This window comes from Salmo salar, chromosome 05, assembly GCF_965601325.2.
Source record: "Salmo salar chromosome 05, fSalSal1, whole genome shotgun sequence".
In the NCBI taxonomy this organism is placed as follows: Eukaryota; Metazoa; Chordata; class Actinopteri; order Salmoniformes; family Salmonidae; genus Salmo; species Salmo salar.
In genome coordinates this window covers 82,111,137-82,138,162 of record NC_138295.1, presented here as the reverse complement: position 1 = coordinate 82,138,162, position 27,026 = coordinate 82,111,137, and the positions used below count along the sequence as shown (strand labels likewise).

The following is a 27,026-nucleotide window of genomic DNA, read 5'->3' as shown; positions in this document are numbered from 1 at the left end:
AGGGGGCTTATTATAACCATAGCCAGGGAAATAGAGGGGGCTTATTACAACCATAGCCAGGGAAATGGAGGGGGCTTATTACAACCATAGCCAGGGTAATGGAGGGGGCTTATTACAACCATAGCCAGGGAAATGGAGGGTCTTATTACAACCATAGCCAGGGAAATGGAGGGGGCTTATTACAACCATAGCCAAGGTAATTGAGGGGGCTTATTACAACCATAGCCTGGGAAATGGAGGGGGCTTATTACAACCATAGCCAGGGTAATGGAGGGGGCTTATTACAACTATAGCCAAGGTAATGGAGGGGGCTTATTACAATCATAGCCAGGGTAATGGAGGGGGCTTATTACAACCATAGCCAGGGTAATGGAGGGGGCTTATTAAACAGGCAGCGGGCAGACCTAAGGCTGAAGATTCAAGCCTCCTGGTGTTGTGTCAGCACTGAGTGTCATTTCTTATCAGACGTATTTGTAGACATGTTGGTGCTCTACCACAGCAGTGGCTGGATAGGTGGAGAACAGTGGTTGTCCTGAAGTAGGGGAAAGGAACAATCATCAGCTGTTCTGCTCTGTTGTGTCTACAGCCTTCTGATTCCCTCCCTGTCGTCCTGGAGCACACTGAATCAGATGCTGCTCTCTGTCTCTCCCCCAGCACTGTTAACGTGTGGAATAGCATGTTTACATCTGTATCTTAGGTGACCCACGTCCTACAGAACAGTTTTACACTTTAATATGCTTGATTCGTTCGGGTTTTATTCAGGTTTCTAGGATTCTCACAAATGTTTATTGGCTTTAGTCCGTGTGTGTGTGTGTCAAATCGACCCTGTGTGGGCGCAAATGTTGGCTGGATCTCTCTGGAGACTTGTTGAGGTAGCACACCGTATGGTAGTGTTCCCCTAATGGAGACGTGTTGAGGTAACACACCGTACGGTAGTGTTCCCCTAATGAAGACGTGTTGAGTTAACACACCGTACGGTAGTGTTCCCCAAATGGAGACGTGTTGAGTTAACACACCGTACGGTAGTGTTCCCCTAATGGAGACGTGTTGAGGTAACACACCGTACGGTAGTGTTCCCCTAATGGAGACGTGTTGAGGTAACGCACCGTACGGTAGTGTTCCCCTAATGGAGACGTGTTGAGGATGCCAGGCATGGTAAAGCAGAGTAGCTGGGGTCGCTTTCCTACGACTGTCTCTCTTCTTCCCTCTCACTCTTAATTATTTCCCTCCCACTCTCTCTCCCTCCCTCCCTTCTCTCGCTCCCTCCCTTCTCTCGCTCCCTCCCTTCTCTCTTCCTTCCTCTCTTCTCTATCTCCCTCCCTCCCCTCTTTTTTTCTCTCTCACTCCCACTCCTCTTCGCCCTGCCCTTTCCTGGTAGAAGCGGAAAATGTAAGTCGGGGTGAGAGGACACGGAGCAAGGGGCAGAGGCGCCATGAGTGAGTACTGGACACCGTGACTTTGGGTTGGATCTACGGGGAGGTTTGGGCTTGTTTGGTGTTTAAAACTACTGGGATTCCTCACTTTATTTGGACTTCAATTTTTGTTTGTTCAATGATTTTACTTTTGTACTTTGATTTCTTGACATTTCTATGGAATAGTAAGGATAATGTTTCCTATGGAAATGATTGATGGTTGTTAAGCATGTTTTTATGAAGGGGATGGTTACAGTATATAGCCTGGTTTTGAATGAGGAGTACTAGGACAATAGGTTACCAACTCATATACATCATCTTACTGGTATAGATTATGCAAATACATTCTATTCAAATACACACATTATTGTTCAGTCATTTGTTTTAGTCATCTCTTAGTAAACATGATGGGGTTGGATATGAAGACTAGAACGTGAACTAGACTAGAGGTAGACACAGTTTGTAGTTGTACTGCCCACATATCTGTCTCTCTTGTGCTCTCTGTCTGCCTAATGTTTGTCACCATGGGGTCTAGTTTTCTGTGTAGTTGGATGTAGGTTCTGCCTGTATTGGCCCTGCGCTACAGTAGTGTACTGTAGCCTGGGGATTTGAAGTGAATGCCAGAGAGGTAGAGGGGACAGAAGGACAGTGGGGCAGCGGGTGCAGAGCAGAGTGCCAGGGCCTTACAGATCTGACTATAAATACAGTCCAGGAATAATCAACAGCAAATGGTCTAGCTAGTAGCTGTCAGCACTCAGGGGCTCTCTGCAACCTTCATACAACATTTATGCAATCTTCATACAACATTAATACAACATCCCTTAGTTCCAGCTGTTGCACGGCGACAGAGAAGGCAAGACACAGGTGTTGTCATACTGTATCAGTGAATATGTTGTTGTGATGGATAGTAGAGACTGTTTAATGCCTGTGATGATACAGTATGTCTGGCTGCCCTTATCCACGTCATGTGACACTTCCAGCCGTTGTTGTTATTCTGGTTTGCATGGCCTGGCTGTTGTGTTGTTCAGGAGCTTTTTATAGAGCTTTTTATCGTCCCAGTTACCCTTCTGAGATCTGAGCTGAATATGAAGAACAGGCCTATAATCGGCTCTATTTAACAGAAATATGAGATTTAAGGAGTTAACTATGAATTTGTATGTTTTTACTACTTTTAATTGATGGCAATGGACCATAACAGTAGTGTGTCCCCCACGTGTTGTAGTCTGTGTGTGACTGTCTGTGTGACTGACTGTCTGAATCCCCTGCTGTAGTCTGCTAATGCTGCTAGGTTTTGCTGGTGACAGTCAGTACCATGGTGTCAGTCAGTTTAGCCTGTCTCAGCAGCCTGCCAGCCCATTCTGTCTGGATTAAGGCCTGGCTATCTGGGACACCATTGTCTGCTGGAGCGTCATCACCACCTCAGATATGCAGGCCTTATGTATGCAGCTGTTGAACAAATGGATTGGAAAAACGCCTGCTCACATAAACTGAGACGTTCAATTCCGTATTCACAACTCGGTCACTTCTTAGTGTGTGTGATTCTGGTGAAGTTATCTAGGAGTTTTACAGTGAGCTGTAACAGTGTTTGGATGGGAGTCTGATGGACATCTGGATCTGCTGAGGGAAGGAGTAAATCCCATGGCAGGAAGTGCTGGTAAGATGACTTCACTATGTTCCAGTGAAGTACAGAGTTTACTGTCGCAAACTAGTATCTGGAAGGAGAACTTCTTCCTAGTTCCCATGCCAATATGTTCTGCAGTCTGTGGGTTTATGCAGATTCTCCTTGTTTATATAGTATACTGTATGCACTCTCTTCATTTTCATAAAGCAGCTCCAGGATCAGTTATTCTGTAAATCACTGTCATATCTTGTTGTTCTGTAGCACTGTTGTGATACATAGACATCAGCAGGATTGTAGTTCCTCAATGTGCCATCAGAGGTCCTCCTACACTGCTTTCAGTAGCTCTTGCTGCACTCCCTTTATGTAAACAGACTGCTACGAAGATTCTGATGTGTAAACAAGATACAATGACACATCATCACATATGACCATAGTTCAGAGGTCGTTGTGTTTGATTATGGTTTAGAAAAGCAGATTGTTCAGAGGGATAGCCCACTGAGAAGCTAAAAATGTTTTTTTGAAAGGTATGTGTATGTCTTGAGCAAGACTGTTGTCGTCGTTCTCACTAGATCAGGGATCATTAACTAGATTCAGACGCTGAACTTTTTTTGGGGTCAGGGGGTCAGAACGTAATTACAAATCATTTGTAGACTACAAATTGACCACAAGAAGCCCAAACAGATATAACATTTCACTAAAACAATAATCATTTCAAACCTTGCTTACATTTGTATACGATCACATACACCGAGTGAGCAAAACATTAAGAACACCCAATATTGAGTTGGTCGCGGGCCGCCAGTTGGGGAACCCTGCTCTAGATGAGGAAGTTGAAACATAAACAGCCATTGTTCTGGTGTTTTTCAACCAGGCACCTGTTACAAAAACCTCCTGCTGCTGTAGGGGGCTAAAACTAACCTCTAGTCTCTCCCTCTCCTATTCTCTTCTCCTCCCCTCATACCTTCTCCTATCTCCTCTCTTCTCCCTCCCCACCCTTCTCCTCCTCCCCTGTCCTCCTCCTTTCCCCTCTCCTCCTCCTACAGATGTGTGTAACAGTACTGATCTTCCAGAGGTGGAGATCATCAGTCTGCTGGAGGAGCAGCTGCCCCACTACAAGCTGAGAGCAGACACCATCTACGGGTATGACCACGACGACTGGCTCCACACCCCTCTCCTCTCCCCCGATACCAACCTGGACCTCACCGTCGAGCAGATTGAGGAGACTCTGAAGTATTTCCGTAAGCGCAGCGTTTGTATTTCGTAGTTTTTTAAAGATGATCCAGGCAAGGGGGCGAGGGCTTCCACACTCCCTCTGCTGGTCACTTCTCTGCTTTCTATTCTTCCTTTTATGTGGTCTGTTGCACGCTGGTACACATTTGATATTCAACTGGTTCATCGCTTTAACCTTGACATTAGTAATGGTATTGAGCTCATATTGCAGTGTATTTTTGGAAATGGTGCAGGTTAGAGCCGAGATCAAGGATTTCAAAAATGGGGGTGGGGGGGATCAAAATGGCGCCGTAGAGAGAACACGGTGTTTCAGCGAGCTCACGCGGTATTCGTAAATTTATATTCTTTCATTAATCTCCTAGCTTGAAAAAGTGGTAGAATTGGCTAAATAAGTTACCCTACAATGAGTCTTGGCGACTATTTCTCAAAAATCTCCGACAACATGCCCAACAGAGCTACTAAGAAGTCGACCAAAACCGCCATCCATGTAGATGTGCAGGAGGAGCTAGCTAACGTTAGCGAATCTAACAACATTGCGGATCCAGGCACAATGGACCTGGTGATTCAAAGGATGACGGATAACATTACTAAAGTGATCGATGTTAAGATAAGAACGGTCCTGGAAGCAATAGCAGGCCATTCAGCTGAACTGCAGAGGGTTGTCAAACGTGTTGATGAGGCGGAAGGAAGAATTGCTACTGTGGAAACTTCAACTACATCCATGGACACTAAGATAAAAGCACTTGAGAAACAGGTGCGCGAAATGGCGGAGCACATTGACGACTTGGATAATCGAGGACGCAGATGCAATATACGTGTTGTGGGACTCCCGGAAAATTCTGAAGAGACACGTTCAGTAAAATTTTTTGAGGAATGGATCCCTGGCTACCTACAAATGGACACTAAGGCTGGTCGGGTGAAGCTAGACAGAGCACATCGCTCTCAAGCACCGATACCTGGTCCCAATCAGCGCCCACGACCAGTGGTTATAAAGTTCCACAACTTTACCGACAAGCAGCGCGTCATGGATGCGGCTAGAAACATCGGTTCTGATGGTAGTCAACGTAAAGGTCCAAAGGTCTCATTCTTCAATGATTATTCCACAGCAGTTGTACGAAGGCGCAAAGCGTTTGATGAGGTGAAGGCCCGACTCAAGAGAATGAAGATCGACTACGCACTGCTGTACCCGGTCACATTGAAGATTATGGTCAACGGATCGCCTAAAAAACTCTACACATCTGAAGAGGCTGCTGCGTTTATTGACTCTCTCGGGTAAATAACCTTAAGCTGCACCTCCGCAGCATTGGATAACGTCTTATTTTATTTTTAATCTGATCATGAAACAGGGGTGTAAGTTCTCATGTGCTCCTGTTCAGTGACATTCGTATCGTTATTATTTTTCTTGCTAAAGTAACTGCCGCCTTAGCTCAGACTGAGATATGTGTGAACCTATATTGGTGCCCAGGCTTGGTTTTAGGTGGAATAGCCTCAATCTTCTATTGATTTTAATTTCCACATATATAAAGGATGAGGCTATTGTGTGGCAATGCGGACTTAAAAGTCTACATTTGAAAGTTGAAATCCCCTGCATGTTAGCTAGTGGGAAAACCCCCTTTTGGATCTTTTCATGTTTAATTTTTGGGTTTAGTATAGTTCGAGTTCAGGGTTCATATCGTTTGTTTATGCTCAGTGAGATAGAGGAGAGTTCAACACATGGAAAAAGGTACCACCCCATTTTTACAGTAGGATTCAGTCTGGATATTGAATGGTCAAAGCGCAATGGCAGGTAACAGATTACGTATATGTACATGGAACATTAGAGGGAGCCATAACCCCATTAAAAGGAAGAAGATACTGTCCTTTTTGAAAAAAGAAAATATTGATATTGCCCTATTACAAGAAACTCATTTGAATCATAAGGAGCATCTGAAATTACAACAAGGGGGGTATGGTCAAGTGTTTTTCTCATCATTTACATCCAGAAGTAGAGGTGTAGCAATTCTTGTGAAAAAGAACCTACCACTTAAGGTCTTGAAGTGTGTGAAAGATAAATTGGGTCGCTTTGTTATAATTAATGGTACTTTACAAGGGCAGAGCATTTCCATAATGAATATTTACTTCCCCCCTGCCCACCCCCCTGACTTCCTCACTAAGGTATTTCTAGACTTTTCAGAATTAAACTCAGACACTGCAGTGGTTGGAGGAGATTTTAACTGTTTGTTGAACCCCCTTATTGATAAGCTTCCCAGTGGTATAGCCTCACTCTCTCCTCAAGCTAAGTCACTTACAGCTATTTGTGACGATCTGGGGTATGCTGATGTTTGGAGAGCTTTTCATCCCTCCAACAGAGAGTTCACTTTTTTCTCTGCACCTCATGGATGTCAGACTAGAATAGATTACTTTTTTATGCCCAGGACGTCACTGCAGTCGGTTTTATCCGCTAGGATAGGAAGCATAGTCATATCTGATCATGCGGAGGTGATCCTGGACATAAAACTCAACGGGGCATTCAATCAGTCAAGACACTGGAGGTTGAATACAACCATTCTTAAAGACCATACATTCACATCATATTTTATTACAGAGTTTAAGGCATTTTTCTCTATTAACTCTCAATCAACAGATAACCCCTCACTCCTTTGGGAAACCTGTAAAGCGTACGCCAGGGGTCTGATTATATCATACGCAGCCACTAAGAGGCGGAAAAAGCGTGAAAAGCAAAAAACACTAGAGGGTGAATTAGGAACTAAAGAGAAGGACTACATTGAAACTCCTACTCCTGCCCTATTAAAGGAAATATCAGTCATTAGATCAACGTTGGACTCCCTCCTAACACAGGACGCTGAAAAGAAAATGAGATTTGTCAAGCAAAAGCTATATGAACATGGCGATAAGCCAGGAAAGTACTTGGCGTACCTAGCTAAAAAGGGAGCTGACTCACAGTCAATTGCAGCTATTACTGATTCTGATGGCAATCATTTATATGAAAATAAATTGATAAATGACTCATTTAAGAAATTCTATGCAAATCTTTATGCCTCAGAACTGCCAAATGACGCACCCAAGTTAATGGAGAACTTCTTTTCTAAGATTGAGCTCCCTACTATCTCCGAAGAACAGAGGTCTCTCCTTAATGCTCCTATTACTGAGGAAGAGATAATGTCCGCAATTAAGAATCTGCAAAATGGTAAGGCCCCAGGACCGGACGGGTTTTGTAGTGAGTTCTATAAAGAATTCCATGGCCTGATCCTTGAGCCATTGCGTGATATGTTTAACCACTCATTTTCAAATGACCAGCTCCCCCAAACGCTGCGAGAAGCCAACATATCACTTATTCTCAAAAAGGGAAAATGCCCGGAGTCTTGTTCCTCGTACAGACCAATTTCCCTTCTGAATGTGGATAGAAAATTGCTTTCTAAAATTCTAGCCACAAGATTAGAGGACTCACTGCCGCTAATTGTGAAAGGAGACCAAACTGGCTTCATTAAGGGACGTAGGTCATGTAACAATGTCAGACGGCTTCTTAATGTAATTGAAGTCTACCAACGAAGTGCTATGGATGGTCTTGTGCTCTCCCTAGATGCTGAGAAAGCATTTGATCGTGTGGAGTGGTCTTACCTATTCTTTGCTCTAAATAAATTCGGACTGGGGGACAACTTTATAAAATGGGTGAAAGTTTTATATGATGACCCTCAGGCTGCTGTCCTTACTAATGGACTACGGTCAAATAGCTTCCCTATACACAGAGGTACCAGACAGGGCTGTCCTTTGTCCCCCCTCCTATTCGCACTTGTTATGGAACCACTGGCCGAGGCCATCAGGGCAACGCCTGCTATACAGGGGCTGCTCATTGGCGATGTTCACCATAAAATAAGCTTGTATGCTGATGATGTCCTGATATTCATTTCTAATCCCGAGACTTCAATCACATCTCTTATTAATATTATTGAGTTATTCAGCGAATTCTCAGGCTACAAGATTAACCTAACTAAATCGGAGGCTATGCCACTTGGTAACCTTCACTCTGTACCAAATATTTCCCCCCCCCCTTCCCTTTTAAATGGTCTCCCTCAGGTTTTACATATCTGGGTATATCTGTAACTCCTAAATTCCAACAAATGTACAAAGCCAATTTTGTTCCCTTGTTCGACACAATAAGACAGGATCTGGAGCGCTGGAACTCTCTTCCGATTTCATGGTTGGGTAGAATATCCCTCTTGAAAATGAACATTTTACCTAGGCTACTCTACCCAATCCAAATGATCCCAGTATTACTCTCCAATAAGGTAATAAAGGATGTAAATGGATGGCTAAGTTCCTTTATATGGAGTAAACGCAAGCCAAGACTTAAGATGGCAATATTGCAGCTGCCAAATTCTATGGGTGGCTTGGATCTGCCCAATATCAGGTTCTATCAGTGGTGTGCCCACCTATGTTATATTTCAGACTGGATCACAAACGATGACTCCTCTATTTGGTTAGACATTGAGACTTCTCTTTCAAAATACCCTTTACAGGATCTTCTGTTTTTCACAAGTTTCAAGTCTGTAAAAGATCATTGTAACAACCCCATTACACTTAACACACTCAAAGTATGGAAGTCAGTTCAACGTTTCCTGGGAAGGTCCAAACTAACCTCTGCTCTTACCCCAATTCTTAACAACCCAGATTTTGCCCCAGGATTGCTGGATGCTGGCTTTAACGTTTGGCTTAATAAGGGCATACGCAGACTAAATGACTTATTTGCAGATAAGATTTTATTGTCATTTGAGCAGATGGTCGAGAAATATCAACTCCCAAAGCAGGACTTTTTCCGTTTCCTACAAGTAAGGCATTATATTCTGAAGAGCACCACCTTAATTGGCAACCCTGATATGTCTGTCATTGAAAGAATGCTTTTTTTCCCACAAAGGAAAATGTCTGTAAGTCTGCTTTATGATGCTTTAAGGTCCTTTTCCGCTGTCGATACACAGAGGGTGAAACAAGTGTGGGAGAAAGAACTGTCTGTTACTATTGATGAAGAGATGTGGGAGGACATTTGGAAATATGCAAAAACAATATCTATATGTAATCGTACTAGAGCAATTCAATTAAGAATAATACACAGATTGCATATATCCCCAAATCGCAGACATGCTTTTAGCCCCTCTTCCTCCTCTCCTCAATGTCTTAAATGTAAAACTGATACAGGCACCCTAACACATTGTTTATGGTCATGTACCAAAATACAAAGATATTGGTCTGGTGTTCTGCAAGAAATTGAAAAGATCCTAGGGGTCGATCTAGAATTGGACCCAGTCTCTCTACTGTTAGGTCTACCTAGTAGGCATGTAACTTCTGTGGGTAAGAGGAGGCTTTACAACATCCTCACCTTCGCAGCAAGGAAAAACATACTTTTACAGTGGATTAGTGATAAGGTTCCCTCTATTAAAGATTGGCATAAGATACTATTTGAATGGGTACCGCTGGAATATCTGACATGTACATTGCATTCTAAGACAGATCAGTTCTACAAAGTATGGGAACCTTACCTAAATTACCTAGAACCTGAAGTATCAGCTATTATGCTGCAAGGATTCTCTTAGAATGGTGATCTATGCATTTCAGAATTACACTGTACGTTCCATGTGGGGAACTCAACTTCTTGGTTTAAACTGAGCTTTTTATTTTCATTTATTTATTTATTTTTTGTATTTTATTTATTTATTATTATTATTATTATTATTTTTCTGTTCATGTTTGATTAAATGTATGTATTGAGAGACGCAATGGGGGGGATGGGGTGAGAGAAGCGCTGAGCGGGGAGAGGAAAATGGTGTGTGTGGGTGTGTATGTGTGTGTGTGGGTGGGTGTGTGTGTGTGTGTGTGTGTGTGTGTGTGGGTGCATGCATACATACGGATATGTGTAAGTGAGTGCGTTTTTTTTTTGTTGCCTTGTCCTTGTTGTTGTATCTCTTAATATGGGTGAAAATTGTGAAACTCCAATAAAAATACTGTTACAAAAATGGGGGTGGAAGACTAACAGCTGAGATTCTGGTGCCGTAGTGAGACTGAGGAAGTCTGTCTGAGATATATACAGATAGAGCGATACAAACACAGAGAGAGAGAGACAGTCATTTTAATATGGCCCTGAGCCCATATGGGTCAGCGACAGACAGCTGGGCCTGGTTGACACAGCAAACATACCCGCTGGGCCGTGGGTGCCAGGCAGGCTGAAGCGCCACGCTCTGCCAGTCTGCTCTGCTGCTGGTCCTATCAGCTCAGTGGGAGACGTCTGTCCTAACGTCTGTCTGTGTCTCAACCAGACATGAGGCTGGACAGACACAAGGCTGTGTGTGATGACTCTGGATTTTTCTTATTTTTTCTATCTTTATTTAACCTTTAACTAGGCAAGTCAGTTAAGAACAAATTCTTATTTACAATGACGGCCTACCCCGGCCAAACCCTCCCCTAACCCGGACGACACTGGGCCAATTGTGCAGTGGTTGTGATACAGCCCGGGATTGAACCCGGGTCTGTAGTGACGCCTCTAGCACTGCGATAACAGTGCCTTAGACTGCTCCGCCACTCAGGATCTGATCTGATCACATACTGATATGTCCTTGTGTATGACCTTTATGTCAACTGGTTGTCAGCGGCCTTCTATTGTGAATGTAGGTCATACTGTAGAGCTCAGGAAGTTTAACATCAATCTGAAAGACGGCACTGTAGGATGCTGTAATAACAGATGCTTTAATACTCTGATTACGTTGTCGCAGATGTAGACTACAATGACAGTCCTGCAGCATTGGTTAAAAATAGTTACTGATACTGACTTAGAGGATAGACTCCAGTGTTCTCACAAGACAAGACCACTTTGTCACATTTGTGCAGCGTAATACAAACCTCTGTTCCCAAACTGATATTCTTTGATAGATGGTTTTAGATATTGTACTCTACTCCTTGATTAAATTCAGAACTAGGCTATAGAGATTTATGTCACCAATCTGGTTTTGTCAATTCCGTTCTTGTCACTTGTCTTGTCATTTCTGGTCTTGTCACCTGTGATTGTGACGTCACAGGAGGATAGGCAGCAGGGTGGTTCATTGGTCATCTGGCTAGTCAGCTGATCCCTGATAGGCCACTCCTACTCTGATGATGCATCTTCTACCACAGACACATTACACTCCATATGATGCAATACTGATGGCATTATACAGCCTTGAATCAGTCAGCAGGCAGGTTGAGGAAGTGTTTCTATAATCGCTGAAATTATAATCCTCATTGTTTGATTAATGGCTGTCTCTAAAATGATATCTGACCTTTTTATTGTCTGACTGTCAAGTGGTGTTAGAATTAGTCAGTGTACTCTTTATCAAAGGGACATGCTATTTAAGAAGTAGAAGCATCTCAGATATTATCCTGCTGTAAATCAGTGTGGGGGACAGAACTATGTTCCCCACTATAAACCTATTGAATGTTTTGTTAATATCATTCAGCAAGGTGAACTCCCTGCCCTGTAGTAGAGGTGTTGTACCAGACCAGGCAGATATGAACAGAGAGCTGGTCGCATACAGAGGCAGCAGCAGTAGCAACACTCGCCTGCATTCAGATGCTACTCAGTGCTGGAGTAGGGAGCCAGTCTCCATGGCAACCTCACAGAAGGATGTACTGTTGCGAGAAGGGGAGGGTGAGCCAAGGAGAGAGAGGAGGGGCGAAAGCAGGTTGCTATTGACGAAACAGTTCAGAGGGAGGAGCATGCCTCTGACATTCCCCTTCCTCATTGGCTCGTGGCCCTCCCCAGGCCCCTCCCTCATTTGTGATACAACCTTGACTCACCACCAGGCAGCAACACATCCCTGCTGCATTACTGTGTTTTGGGCTGCGTTGCTTTTTGGGAAATATCTCTTTCCTCTCCTCCTCTCCCTCCCATCCTTCCGCTCTGGTACCAGTGATAAAATGTGCTGTTCCACGTGGTCTCCTCATCATGGTAAACTCCTAGAGAACTCAGAGTATGTAATGAAAGGATGGGCAGGTGTTCTCGTGACCTCCGCAGCAGGACAGGAGAAGATGGTGACGCTCCTCTCAGCTGAAGGGGACTGAGTATGCAGAAATTTGTGGAGGCGGATTACTATGAGCTAGACTGGTACTATGAGGAATGCACAGATGGTAAGCCTGATCGGGACAGTTATCCAGCTAGCTGTTATCTAACTGTGCTGTTAATGGGGCTATATGTGGGGAAGGGGAGGGAGGGGGGGAGGGAGAGAGGGAGGGAGGAGGGCTAGAGGGGATGATTTTGCTGGTAGGGTGGTTATAGACCATTGACTGTATAATGGTCTCTCTCTTCGCTCCAGTATGTATTGCGTCAGTCACATGAGGCTGGAACCACTGAGCCAGGGGCTGCTGTGTTGCTTCACTCTGCTCTGGTCTGTCTGATAACAGGTGCATTTAACTAAGTTTACCTCAGCCAAGGAGGCCATGGCTGTAGGACGAGGCTGTAGCTAATTCTCTTACTATCATTTGGTTGTGTTGGATGTGATTTCAGCTTCTGTTGGTTGTAACCAGGGTTTATTAGGAGCAACAGAAACCGTGGCACCACAAAACACGGCTGCTATGTAAATGTAGCAACGAAGGGGAATGACAAGGTGGTTTTTCATAGAGTGGACTGACTACCCATGGAGCTTTAGTATTGCCCTGCCATTGTGTGTGTATGTGACAGAGAGAATGGGAGTAGAGGGATGTATAGCAGTCCTATAGATCTGTACAGTCAGACTAACAGTCCTATAGATCTGTACAGTCAGAATAACAGTCCTATAGATCTGTACAGTCAGAATAACAGTCCTATAGATCTGTACAGTCAGAATAACAGTCCTATAGATCTGTACAGTCAGACTAACAGTCCTATAGATCTGTACAGTCAGAATAACAGTCCTATAGATCTGTACAGTCAGAATAACAGTCCTATAGATCTGTACAGTCAGAATAACAGTCCTATAGATCTGTACAGTCAGAATAACAGTCCTATAGATCTGTACAGTCAGAATAACAGTCCTATAGATCTGTACAGTCAGAATAACAGTCCTATAGATCTGAGTCCTGGAAAGTAGCATCACACAGCAATATAATATGGAAATGTTTACAGCAGCTTCACCTAGCAGACTATAGCTATCCCTGTATCCCCTGATGCTTTCATTGAGCCATCCAACATGATCAGTGGCTCTATATATAGAACAACTGACTAGGCCTATACCCTTGGCTGAAGACGTTTCCATTGATGATGGTCATATATTATGAGACGAAGCCTGTTCTGTTGGATAAGATCTCTTTGGTAATGCTGTTATATATGATGTTATATATGATGTTCGAGGACTCATTTACTACAGTAGATTGTATTGCGAGGGCCTCTTGACATTTGAATGTACACCTCCCCTACTACCGGTCTGCTCCAACAGTTAGGACAAGTCTAAATGACATGGTTTTATATTCACATGGTTGATAAACACGGTGCAGTGCTGTACTGTGGATATCTCTTTCCAACTATCCACACATCTCTAGAGATCTCATCCAACACCAGTAATGGCCTAGCCACTAGCCTGGTCCCATACACTTTGTGTAGCCAACCTTCCTGTCGTTCATTATCACGCCAAACCACCGCTAGCAGAGCTGACGGAGACGGGGGCTCATAATGAAGCAGACAGTACATGGAAGATTTGGAGGGGAGGTTGTGCTGTGGAGACTGGGGCTCATAATGAAGCAGACAGTACATGGAAGGTTTGGAGGGGAGGTTGTGCTGTGGAGACTGGGGCTCATAATGAAGCAGACAGTACATGGAAGGTTTGGAGGGGAGGTTGTGCTGTGGAGACTGGGGCTCATAATGAAGCAGACAGTACATGGAAGGTTTGGAGGGGAGGTTGTGCTGTGAAGACTGGGGCTCATAATGAAGCAGACAGTACATGGAAGCAGGGGAAGGTTTGGAGGGGAGGTTGTGTTGTGGAGACTGGGGCTCATAATGAAGCAGACAGTACATGGAAGGTTTGGAGGGGAGGTTGTGCTGTGGAGACTGGGGCTCATAATGAAGCAGACAGTACATGGAAGGTTTGGAGGGGAGGTTGTGCTGTGGAGACTGGGGCTCATAATGAAGCAGACAGTACATGGAAGGTTTGGAGGGGAGGTTGTGCTGTGAAGACTGGGGCTCATAATGAAGCAGACAGTACATGGAAGGTTTGGAGGGGAGGTTGTGCTGTGGAGACTGGGGCTCATAATGAAGCAGACAGTACATGGAAGCAGGGGATGATTTGGAGGGGAGGTTGTTCTGTGGAGACTGGGGCTCATAATGAAGCAGACAGTACATGGAAGCAGGGGAAGGTTTGGAGGGGAGGTTGTACTGTGGAGACTGGGGCTCATAATGAAGCAGACAGTACATGGAAGCAGGGGATGATTTGGAGGGGAGGTTGTTCTGTGGAGACTGGGGCTCATAATGAAGCAGACAGTACATGGAAGCAGGGGAAGGTTTGGAGGGGAGGTTGTGCTGTGGAGACTGGGGCTCATAATGAAGCAGACAGTACATGGAAGGTTTGGAGGGGAGGTTGTTCTGTGGAGACTGGGGCTCATAATGAAGCAGACAGTACATGGAAGCAGGGGAAGGTTTGGAGGGGAGGTTGTGCTGTGGAGACTGGGGCTCATAATGAAGCAGACAGTACATGGAAGCAGGGGAAGGTTTGGAGGGGAGGTTGTGCTGTGGAGACTGGGGCTCATAATGAAGCAGACAGTACATGGAAGGTTTGGAGGGGAGGTTGGGCTGTGGAGACTGGGGCTCATAATGAAGCAGACAGTACATGGAAGGTTTGGAGGGGAGGTTGTGCTGTGGAGACTGGGGCTCATAATGAAGCAGACAGTACATGGAAGGTTTGGAGGGGAGGTTGTGCTGTGGAGACTGGGGCTCATAATGAAGCAGACAGTACATGGAAGGTTTGGATGGGAGGTTGTGCTGTGGAGACTGAGGCTCATAATGAAGCAGACAGTACATGGAAGGTTTGGAGGGGAGGTTGTGCTGTGGAGACTGGGGCTCATAATGAAGCAGACAGTACATGGAAGGTTTGGAGGGGAGGTTGTGCTGTGGAGACTGGGGCTCATAATGAAGCAGACAGTACATGGAAGATTTGGAGGGGAGGTTGTGCTGTGGAGACTGGGGCTCATAATGAAGCAGACAGTACATGGAAGCAGGGGATGATTTGGAGGGGAGGTTGTTCTGTGGAGACTGGGGCTCATAATGAAGCAGACAGTGCATGGAAGCAGGGGAAGGTTTGGAGGGGAGGTTGGGCTGGGAGTCTGGCAGGGACACAGCCCTGGGTGATGCTCAGAATATTGATCACTTAGGCAGTGGGGAGGGCATGGACCATGTACATCTCCCCACTGGAGCGGGGATGGAAGGCTGCCAGCCAAACTCTGCCAGCCAACCCTCCCCTCTTCCTACAATACCCCTCTCCTCCTCCCTCTCCGCTACCCTCCTCCATCTCTACCCTGCTCACAAAGCCCAGGGCTTACAGTTCTATTGGCCTGGGAGGGGGAGTTGGAGGGAGGTGAGAGGGGCTTGTCCTCCTCCAGTCTCTCCATGCTGGGAACTTTACCAGTGCACACAAAAAGGGCCTCTGAGGCAGACAGAGAGGCTGTGAGGTGGGGGTTGTTTTGGGGGGTTAGCCACAAGCTATTGTGGATGCTGTATTGTTTCAATAGGAATGTGTGGTTACATTCAGTATGCCCACACTAGCATACAGTACTGCCCAGGATATTACCAGAAGTTAAATGAGATGAATGAAAATGATTTGGACATGGGATAATTGAAGTAAACATGTTTAATTGGAGAGTTATGCGAAATATTTGGTGATGGTGTTCTAGGTTCTATTTATGGGATCACGGTTGTTTTTTATCAACCGTTTTTATTAGCCGGTATGGGCATAACGATGTTTTTATCAGCCGTTATGGGCATAACGATGTTTTTATCAGCCGGTATGGGCATAACGATGTTTTTATCAGCCGTTATGGGCATAACGATGTTTTTATCAGCCGGTATGGGCATAACGATGTTTTTATCAGCCGGTATGGGCATAACGATGTTTTTATCAGCCGTTATGGGCATAACGATGTTTTTGTCACAAGTTAACTGACTAACCATCCATAGTTGTTTGTCTTGCCGTTTACATTTGTCACTGGAATGTTGATGATTTGTTTACTGTTGCATTGCTCTCAATGTGACTAGTTTGATAAAGCCAGTGCGTGTCGATTGATTAGAATTGTGGTCTAATGTGTAACATTGAGTGTCATGTTATTCTTTATAGGGTGGAATAACCCATACTGGTTTAGAAACTAGATGGCTTCTCTATTTCCACATGCTAAACTAGCATCATTTACTGTATCTGTGACCAACAGCTGCATATCGGTGTTCCCAGTCAGGTGAAATCCATAGATTAAGGCCTAATTTGTTTATTTAAATTGACTGATTTACCTTATAAACTGTTGCATGTTGCATTTATATTTTTGTTCAGTATACATACTCTTCTTCCTGTATGCTATTTCATCAAGCTCTGTATTTCCTAATGGTTCCTGTTCTGTTATTTGGCTCTCAGTATGTAGCTTCTGCTTTGAATAAGTATCCATGTGCATATTGAGTCACCTGTGGATTTGACTGTGGTGAGGCAGGCTGGGGCCCCACCCTTACAACAGGTGTATGTGTCTTGTGGTGTGCTCCGCCTTGCACTGTTTCCATGGAGAGTCTGGTGGAAGATACCATTTCAACGCTTGAAAAGGGGGGTGAGCAAATGGACACATTTAGACTTGATAGGGCTAAAACTTTAATTTATTATATGGTTATATTAGTCCTTGTCACATAGCTGACATTTTGAATTGACTCCATGCTCTAATCTAAAGATTCAAAGTCCTGTCAGTCTGAGAATAGTTTAGTGCCACTCCCCTGCTCTGGTTCCAAGTGGGCTGTCTTCTAGTCATGGACAATAGAGGGAGAGAGAGCAGGAGGAGGGAGTGTCTGTGACTGGGTGACAGACGTGCCTTGCTGTCCTCACACAAACACACACACACTGACTTAGACACACACACTCTCTCGCTGACTGAGACTGACCGTCTCACATACACACATACACACACACACACTTAGACATGGCTTTGGACTTGAGACAGCTGGGCTCTGCTGGGAACCACTAGCCTAGTGTTGGTGTTAGCATGTCACTGCCCTGTCACAGCACCCCAGAGGACAGCTTGGAGTATGTCTGTTCACCTGACCACTGTGATGGAGAGCAGGAGGAGGAGGAGAGGGAGGAGGATGAAGAGCAGTGTACTCTGCAAGAAGGTATACTAACTGGAGTTCTGCTCCTCTCATTCACATGGTGGTTTTGAACCACATTGTTAGACTGCTGTGTCTCTCTCCTGCTCCCTGTGTGTTCTCCTGCTCCATGTGTACAACACTGATTGGTTTTAAATATTTGTCAAAGGTTTTCAGGGCTGTAGGTCATGTGAATTTGTATTATACCAGGATAACTAGTGAGGACATTTAGTACGTTGTTTGTGTTCAGAGTAAACATGGAATTCTCCCTTCTGATAGCATCAACAGAACAGGCAGGTCATCAGACTTCTGATAGCATCAACAGAACAGGCAGGTCATCAGACTTCTGATAGCATCAACAGAACAGGCAGGTCATCAGACTTCTGATGGCATCAACAGAACAGGCAGCCAGCAGGTCATCAGACTTCTGATGGCATCAACAGAACAGAACAGGCAGGTCATCAGACTTCTGATAGCATCAACAGAACAGAACAGGCAGCCGGCAGGTCATCAGACTTCTGATAGCATCAACAGAACAGGCAGGTCATCAGACTTCTGATATATTAATGACCTAAGGCTCGTATTTCTGTGTGTTATTATGTTATAATTAAGTCTATGATTTGATAGAGCAGTCTGACTGAGCGATGGTAGGCAGCAGCAGGCTCGTAAGCGTTCATTCAAACAGCACTTTTGTGAGTTTGCCAGCAGCCCTTCGCAATGCATTGCGCTGTTTGACTTCAACCCTGTCAACTCCCAAGATTAGGCTGGTGTAACCGATGTAAAATGGCTAGCTAGGTGCGTGCTAATAGCGTTTCAAACGTCACTCGCTCTGAGACTTGGAGTAGTTTTTCCCCTTGCTCTACATGGGTAACGCTGCTTCGAGGGTGCCTGTTGTCGATGTGTTCCTGGTTCGAGCCCAGGTAGGAGCGAGGAGAGGGACGGAAGCTATACTGTTACACTGGCAATACTAAAGTGCCTATAAGAACATCCAATAGTCAAAGGTATATGAAATACAAATTGTATAGAGAGAAGTAGTCCTATAAATCCTATAATAACTACAACCTAAAACTTCTTACCTGGGAATTTTGAAGACTCATGTTAAAAGGAACCACCAGCTTTCATATGTTCTCATGTTCTGAGCAAGGAACTTGAACGTTAGCTTTTTTACATGGCACATACTGCACTTTTACTTTCTTCTCCAACACTTTGTTTTTGCATTATTTAAACCAAATTGAACATGTTTCATTATTTATTTGAGGCTAAATTGATTTTATTGATGTATTATATTAAGTTAAAATAAGTGTTCATTCAGTATTGTTGTAATTGTCATTATTACAAATAAATAAAAACATCGGCCGATTACTCGGTATCGGCTGTTTTTGGTCCTCCAATAATCGGCATCGGCGGCGTTGAAAAATCATAATCGGTCGACCTCTACTTCAGGCTTCTGATATTATCAACAGAACAGAACAGGCAGCCGGCAGGTCATCAGACTTCTGATGTATACTACTGCTGTTATTTAACACCGTGGGAGCAGAGGGAAGCTGTCTCCTATACCCTACCCAGTAACTATAGCAGCTGTCTACCTATACCCTACCCAGTAACTATAGCAGCTGTCTGCCTATACCCTACCCAGTAACTATAGCAGCTGTCTACCTATACCCTACCCAGTAACTCTAGCAGCTGTCTGCCTATACCCTACCCAGTAACTATAGCAGCTGTCTACCTATACCCTACCCAGTAACTATAGCAGCTGTCTACCTATACCCTACCCAGTAACTATAGCAGCTGTCTACCTATACCCTACCCAGTAACTATAGCAGCTGTCTACCTATACCCTACCCAGTAACTATAGCAGCTGTCTACCTATACCCTACCCAGTAACTAGAGGCTGTCTCCTATACCCTACCCAGTAACTAGAGGTTGTCTCCTATACCCTACCCAGTAACTAGAGGTTGTCTCCTATACCCTACCCAGTAACTAGAGGTTGTCTCCTATACCCTACCCAGTAACTATAGCAGCTGTCTACCTATACCCTACCCAGTAACTATAGCAGCTGTCTCCTATACCCTACCCAGTAACTATAGCAGCTGTCTACCTATACCCTACCCAGTAACTATAGCAGCTGTCTGCCTATACCCTACCCAGTAACTATAGCAGCTGTCTACCTATACCCTACCCAGTAACTATAGCAGCTGTCTGCCTATACCCTACCCAGTAACTATAGCAGCTGTCTACCTATACCCTACCCAGTAACTATAGCAGCTGTCTACCTATACCCTACCCAGTAACTATAGCAGCTGTCTACCTATACCCTACCCAGTAACTAGAGGTTGTCTCCTATACCCTACCCAGTAACTATAGCAGCTGTCTACCTATACCCTACCCAGTAACTATAGTAGTTGTCTCCTATACCCTACCCAGTAACTATAGCAGTTGTCTCCTATACCCTACCCAGTAACTATAGTAGTTGTCTCCTATACCCTACCCAGTAACTATAGCAGCTGTCTACCTATACCCTACCCAGTAACTATAGCAGCTGTCTACCTATACCCTACCCAGTAACTATAGCAGCTGTCTGCCTATACCCTACCCAGTAACTATAGCAGTTGTCTACCTATACCCTACCCAGTAACTATAGCAGCTGTCTGCCTATACCCTACCCAGTAACTATAGCAGATGTCTGCCTATACCCTACCCAGTAACTATAGCAGATGTCTGCCTATACCCTACCCAGTAACTATAGTAGTTGTTTCCTATACCCTACCCAGTAACTATAGCAGCTGTCTACCTATACCCTACCAGCCTGTGTTTGCTGCCTTACAGACACCTGTCTGAGATTAGAACTATACCAGGCCTGGCCTATACCCTACCAGCCTGTGTTTGCTGCCCTACAGACACCTGTCTGAGATTACAACTATACCAGGCCTGGCCTATACCCTACCAGCCTGTGTTTGCTGCCCTACTGACACCTGTCTGAGATTACAACTATACCAGGCCTGGCCTATACCCTACCAGCCTGTGTTTGCTGCCCTACTGACACCTGTCTGAGATTACAACTATACCAGGCCTGGCCTATACCCTACCAGCCTGTGTTTGTTGCCCTACAGACACCTGTCTGAGATTACAACTATACCAGGCCTGGCCTATACCCTACCAGCCTGTGTTTGCTGCCCTACAGACACCTGTCTGAGATTACAACTATACCAGGCCTGGCCTATACCCTACCAGCCTGTGTTTGCTGCCCTACTGACACCTGTCTGAGATTACAACTATACCAGGCCTGGCCTATACCCTACCAGCCTGTGTTTGCTGCCCTACTGACACCTGTCTGAGATTAGAACTATACCAGGCCTGGCCTATACCCTACCAGCCTGTGTTTGCTGCCCTACAGACACCTGTCTGAGATTACAACTATACCAGGCCTGGCCTATACCCTACCAGCCTGTGTTTGCTGCCCTACTGACACCTAGCTGAGATAAATAGATAAATAGCCTCATTGTCAAAATCCCAAAGTATCCCTTTAACCCCAAAGAAAGAACACACAGGAGCTGTCTGAAGAAACAAGTTTCCCTTTTGTCAACATCCACAAGGTCAGTTAGGAGTAACCACATTGAAGTTGGACTGTGTTGTTCCTACCTTTGTGTTGCCTCTGGCGTCTTGGGAACCTGCTATGACGTGCTCATTAGTAGATAACAAACTGTTGGCTGGAGAGATGAAGAGAGAGAAGTGGAAAGGGCAGGAGTGAGTTCCAGGTTTCTTATTAGAATATGCCTTTAGATCACAGTTGAAGTTCAACAATCATTTTAATATACAGTATAGCTTTTTCTTTTACCAAGTTCTTCGTTGTTTTATATATATTTTTGTTATGTTACAGCTTGTTCTGAAATGAATTAACTGTTTTTATTTATATATATATTAAATAAATAAATAAATATTTAAAAAGCAGTTTAAGCCTCCCGAGTGGCGCAGCAATCGAAGTCACTGCATTGTGGTGCTAGAGGCATCACTACAGGATTTGGCGGGACGGCTTTACTTGGCTCATCGTGCTCTAGCGACTCCTTGTGGCGGGCCGGGCTCCTGCAGGCTGACTGAGGTCGTCAGTTGAACGGTGTTTCCTCCGACACATTGGTGCGGCTGGCTTCTGGGCTAAGCAGGAGGGTATTAAGAAGCTCGGTTTGGCGGGTCATGTTTTGGAGGACATATGACTTGACCTTTGTCCCCCCCTAGCCAGTTGGGGAGTTGTAGCGATGAGACAAGATCGAAAAAGGGGGTAGAAATAGGCTCAGGGTTGAGTGCTATATTTAGTCATGTTTTGGCAGTGGCAGTGCATCAGCTGGGAATAGCATAGCATTGTATTAACAGAGAATGACACTGCAGCTTGGCAATGTGCTGTTATCAGCTCAGCTGGGGTGGGGTTGAGGTGAGGTCAGAGTCCAAACCATCTCACTTCCTCCGTCTCAATAGTCTTTCCTGGATCCCTCATCTCCTCTCCTGTCATCTCTCCGATTTCTCAAAACCTCAGAGGGAAACCTTACAAACATGTTTCCTCTCCTCGAATCCTTTCCTGGATTACCTCTGGCGATTTGAGAAAGCCATGAGGTGAGGAGGGGATGAGAGGACACAAGGAAACAAGGAATCAAGGAAACAGTATTGAGACAGAGCCAGTGTGTCAGTGTACCTGATAACTACAACTTGCTTAAGGTCTCTGAGGTCATCAGGCAGGGCTGTGTGATGTGTAAAGTAGGTGGCCCTCTGATAACTCTGTCTGCCCCAGCTGTCTAGCAGTCAGTACATACATACATACATACATACAGTACATGGCTGCACTCAGATATGGCCCAGCTGTTAACTGTTTGTTCTCTCTCTACAGCTGTTAACTCTTTCTCCTCTCTCCCCTCTGTTCTCTCTCTACAGCTGTTAACTGTTTCTCCTCTCTGTTGTCTCTCTACAGCTGTTAACTGTTTCTCCTCTCTGTTGTCTCTCTACAGCTGTTAACTGTGTTTCTCCTCTCTGTTCTCTCTCTACAGCTGTTAACTGTTTCTCCTCTCTGTTCTCTCTCTACAGCTGTTAACTGTGTTTCTCCTCTCTGTTGTCTCTCTACAGCTGTTAACTGTTTCTCCTCTCTGTTCTCTCTCTACAGCTGTTAACTGTTTCTCCTCTCTGTTGTCTCTCTACAGCTGTTAACTGTTTCTCCTCTCTGTTGTCTCTACAGCTGTTAACTGTGTTTTTCCTCTCTGTTCTCTCTCTACAGCTGTTAACTGTTTCTCCTCTCTGTTGTCTCTCTACAGCTGTTAACTGTGTTTCTCCTCTCTGTTCTCTCTCTACAGCTGTTAACTGTGTTTCTCCTCTCTGTTCTCTCTCTACAGCTGTTAACTGTGTTTCTCCTCTCTGTTCTCTCTCTACAGCTGTTAACTGTTTCTCCTCTCTGTTGTCTCTCTACAGCTGTTAACTGTGTTTCTCCTCTCTGTTGTCTCTCTACAGCTGTTAACTGTGTTTCTCCTCTCTGTTCTCTCTCTACAGCTGTTAACTGTGTTTCTCCTCTCTGTTGTCTCTCTACAGCTGTTAACTGTTTCTCCTCTCTGTTGTCTCTCTACAGCTGTTAACTGTTTCTCCTCTCTGTTGTCTCTCTACAGCTGTTAACTGTTTCTCCTCTCTGTTGTCTCTCTACAGCTGTTAACGGTGTTTCTCCTCTCTGTTCTCTCTCTACAGCTGTTAACTGTTTCTCCTCTCTGTTGTCTCTCTACAGCTGTTAACTGTGTTTCTCCTCTCTGTTGTCTCTCTACAGCTGTTAACTGTTTCTCCTCTCTGTTGTCTCTCTACAGCTGTTAACTGTTTCTCCTCTCTGTTCTCTCTCTACAGCTGTTAACTGTTTCTCCTCTCTGTTGTCTCTCTACAGCTGTTAACTGTTTCTCCTCTCTGTTCTCTCTCTACAGCTGTTAACTGTGTTTCTCCTCTCTGTTCTCTCTCTACAGCTGTTAACTGTTTCTCCTCTCTGTTGTCTCTCTACAGCTGTTAACTGTTTCTCCTCTCTGTTGTCTCTCTACAGCTGTTAACTGTTTCTCCTCTCTGTTCTCTCTCTACAGCTGTTAACTGTGTTTCTCCTCTCTGTTCTCTCTCTACAGCTGTTAACTGTTTCTCCTCTCTGTTCTCTCTCTACAGCTGTTAACTGTTTCTCCTCTCTGTTGTCTCTCTACAGCTGTTAACTGTGTTTCTCCTCTCTGTTGTCTCTCTACAGCTGTTAACTGTGTTTCTCCTCTCTGTTCTCTCTCTACAGCTGTTAACTGTGTTTCTCCTCTCTGTTGTCTCTCTACAGCTGTTAACTGTTTCTCCTCTCTGTTGTCTCTCTACAGCTGTTAACTGTTTCTCCTCTCTGTTCTCTCTCTACAGCTGTTAACTGTTTCTCCTCTCTGTTCTCTCTCTACAGCTGTTAACTGTTTCTCCTCTCTGTTGTCTCTCTACAGCTGTTAACTGTTTCTCCTCTCTGTTCTCTCTCTACAGCTGTTAACTGTTTCTCCTCTCTGTTGTCTCTCTACAGCTGTTAACTGTTTCTCCTCTCTGTTGTCTCTCTACAGCTGTTAACTGTGTTTCTCCTCTCTGTTCTCTCTCTACAGCTGTTAACTGTTTCTCCTCTCTGTTGTCTCTCTACAGCTGTTAACTGTGTTTCTCCTCTCTGTTGTCTCTCTACAGCTGTTAACTGTTTCTCCTCTCTGTTGTCTCTCTACAGCTGTTAACTGTTTCTCCTCTCTGTTCTCTCTCTACAGCTGTTAACTGTTTCTCCTCTCTGTTCTCTCTCTACAGCTGTTAACTGTTTCTCCTCTCTGTTGTCTCTCTACAGCTGTTAACTGTGTTTCTCCTCTCTGTTGTCTCTCTACAGCTGTTAACTGTGTTTCTCCTCTCTGTTCTCTCTCTACAGCTGTTAACTGTTTCTCCTCTCTGTTGTCTCTCTACAGCTGTTAACTGTGTTTCTCCTCTCTGTTGTCTCTACAGCTGTTAACTGTTTCTCCTCTCTGTTGTCTCTCTACAGCTGTTAACTGTGTTTCTCCTCTCTGTTGTCTCTCTACAGCTGTTAACTGTTTCTCCTCTCTGTTCTCTCTCTACAGCTGTTAACTGTGTTTCTCCTCTCTGTTGTCTCTCTACAGCTGTTAACTGTTTCTCCTCTCTGTTGTCTCTCTACAGCTGTTAACTGTTTCTCCTCTCTGTTCTCTCTCTACAGCTGTTAACTGTGTTTCTCCTCTCTGTTGTCTCTCTACAGCTGTTAACTGTGTTTCTCCTCTCTGTTCTCTCTCTACAGCTGTTAACTGTTTCTCCTCTCTGTTGTCTCTCTACAGCTGTTAACTGTTTCTCCTCTCTGTTGTCTCTCTACAGCTGTTAACTGTGTTTCTCCTCTCTGTTGTCTCTCTACAGCTGTTAACTGTTTCTCCTCTCTGTTGTCTCTCTACAGCTGTTAACTGTTTCTCCTCTCTGTTCTCTCTCTACAGCTGTTAACTGTTTCTCCTCTCTGTTCTCTCTCTACAGCTGTTAACTGTTTCTCCTCTCTGTTGTCTCTCTACAGCTGTTAACTGTGTTTCTCCTCTCTGTTGTCTCTCTACAGCTGTTAACTGTGTTTCTCCTCTCTGTTCTCTCTCTACAGCTGTTAACTGTTTCTCCTCTCTGTTGTCTCTCTACAGCTGTTAACTGTGTTTCTCCTCTCTGTTGTCTCTCTACAGCTGTTAACTGTGTTTCTCCTCTCTGTTGTCTCTCTACAGCTGTTAACTGTTTCTCCTCTCTGTTGTCTCTCTACAGCTGTTAACTGTGTTTCTCCTCTCTGTTCTCTCTCTACAGCTGTTAACTGTGTTTCTCCTCTCTGTTGTCTCTCTACAGCTGTTAACTGTTTCTCCTCTCTGTTGTCTCTCTACAGCTGTTAACTGTGTTTCTCCTCTCTGTTGTCTCTCTACAGCTGTTAACTGTGTTTCTCCTCTCTGTTGTCTCTCTACAGCTGTTAACTGTTTCTCCTCTCTGTTCTCTCTCTACAGCTGTTAACTGTGTTTCTCCTCTCTGTTGTCTCTCTACAGCTGTTAACTGTGTTTCTCCCCTCTGTTGTCTCTCTACAGCTGTTAACTGTGTTTCTCCTCTCTGTTGTCTCTCTACAGCTGTTAACTGTGTTTCTCCTCTCTGTTGTCTCTACAGTTCTATGTGCTGAAAGAGTGGGCCAGATGACTAAGACGTACAGTGACATAGATGCTGTTACTCGTCTGCTTGAAGAGGTAAGAGAACCTGGTCTATCACTTGGAGCACATTCATTTACAATGCTGTCTGTTTGGATAGTCAAATCTGCTGTTCAGACATCTCTCTGCCATGCCAAGTTAACCACATCTTAGAACAAGTCAAACATTGTCATTCAGTAGCAACTGTTTCCCTTTGACCTGATTCCTAGATCATGATGCTCAGCCCCTCTAACCGGCCCCTCTAACCGGCCCCTCTAACCGGCCCCTCTAACCGGCCCCTCTGTCTCCCCTGCAGAAAGAGCGGGACTTGGAGCTCGCCGCCCGCATCGGCCAGTCACTGCTGAAGAAGAACAAAACCCTCAGTGAGAGAAATGAATTCCTGGAGGAGCAAGTGGAGCACATTCGAGAGGAGGTGTGTGTGGAGTGTGTATGTGTGGAGTGTGTATGTGTGGAGTGTGTATGTGTGGAGTGTGTATGTGTGGAGTGTGTATGTGTGGAGTGTGTATGTGTGCTCTCTCAGGACCAGGAGAAGATGTGGCATAATGTTGATATTTTATCTCTCTCCTCGCTCTCCCCCTCTCTCATTTCTCTCCCTTTCTGTCCCCCTCTCTCCCTCATCTCTCTCCCTTCTCACCGTCTCTGTCCCCATCTCCTTTCTCACCCTCTCTGTCCCCATCTCTCATCTCTCTCCTTTCTCACCCTCTGTCTCCCCCATCTCTCTCCCTTCTCATCCTCTCCGTCCCTCTCTCTCCCTCTGCAGGTTTCTCAGCTGCGCCATGATCTGTCTATGAAAGATGAGCTTCTCCAGTTCTACACTAGTGCAGCAGAGGAGAGTGAAGGAGATTCGTCCACCTGTACCCCGTGAGTCTGCTATCTGTCATCCCGACCTACGCTCTTCCTCTCCCACTTCACCTGGTGTGATAGATAGTCATAGCCTGTGAGATTAGCCTGGTTCCGAGAACGGTTTGTGGTTTATAGCCAACTCCTATGGTTGTTGTTATGCTAAAGGCTAGAACCGGACCTGTTCCCCTCCACTCATCACATCCACCTTTTCCTCTTAAAGCAAAACTCCGTCATTTTGCCGTTGTCAGTAAACTCCCACTATGCCACTATGGTCTGTTGTTCAGGTTACTCAGCAGAGAACATTTAGCTAGAGGAGGTGACTGCTGTATGTGGTCCTGGGGGTTAGTCCCTACTGTAAGGTCTCTCTGCCCTTGTTCCTCCCAATTCTACTCTTCTTTTAC

General features: G+C 44.9%; 1 protein-coding gene across 7 annotated transcripts in view; it reads left to right on the top strand.

Annotated features, from left to right (window-relative positions):
* LOC106573947 (trafficking kinesin-binding protein 1) overlaps positions 1-27,026 on the top strand; it is a 79,779-nt gene that overhangs the window by 31,093 nt on the left and 21,660 nt on the right. For 3 of the 7 annotated variants that reach the window (XM_082975726.1, XM_082975733.1, XM_082975732.1), the window contains exons 1-5: positions 1,443-3,066; positions 4,077-4,271; positions 25,745-25,821; positions 26,078-26,194; positions 26,543-26,643. In XM_082975726.1, coding sequence (XP_082831852.1) covers positions 3,051-3,066; positions 4,077-4,271; positions 25,745-25,821; positions 26,078-26,194; positions 26,543-26,643 — 506 coding nt within the window. In that variant the 5' untranslated portion in view covers positions 1,443-3,050. The other 4 variants (XM_082975727.1, XM_082975731.1, XM_082975729.1 and 1 more) reach the window with 4 other exon arrangements.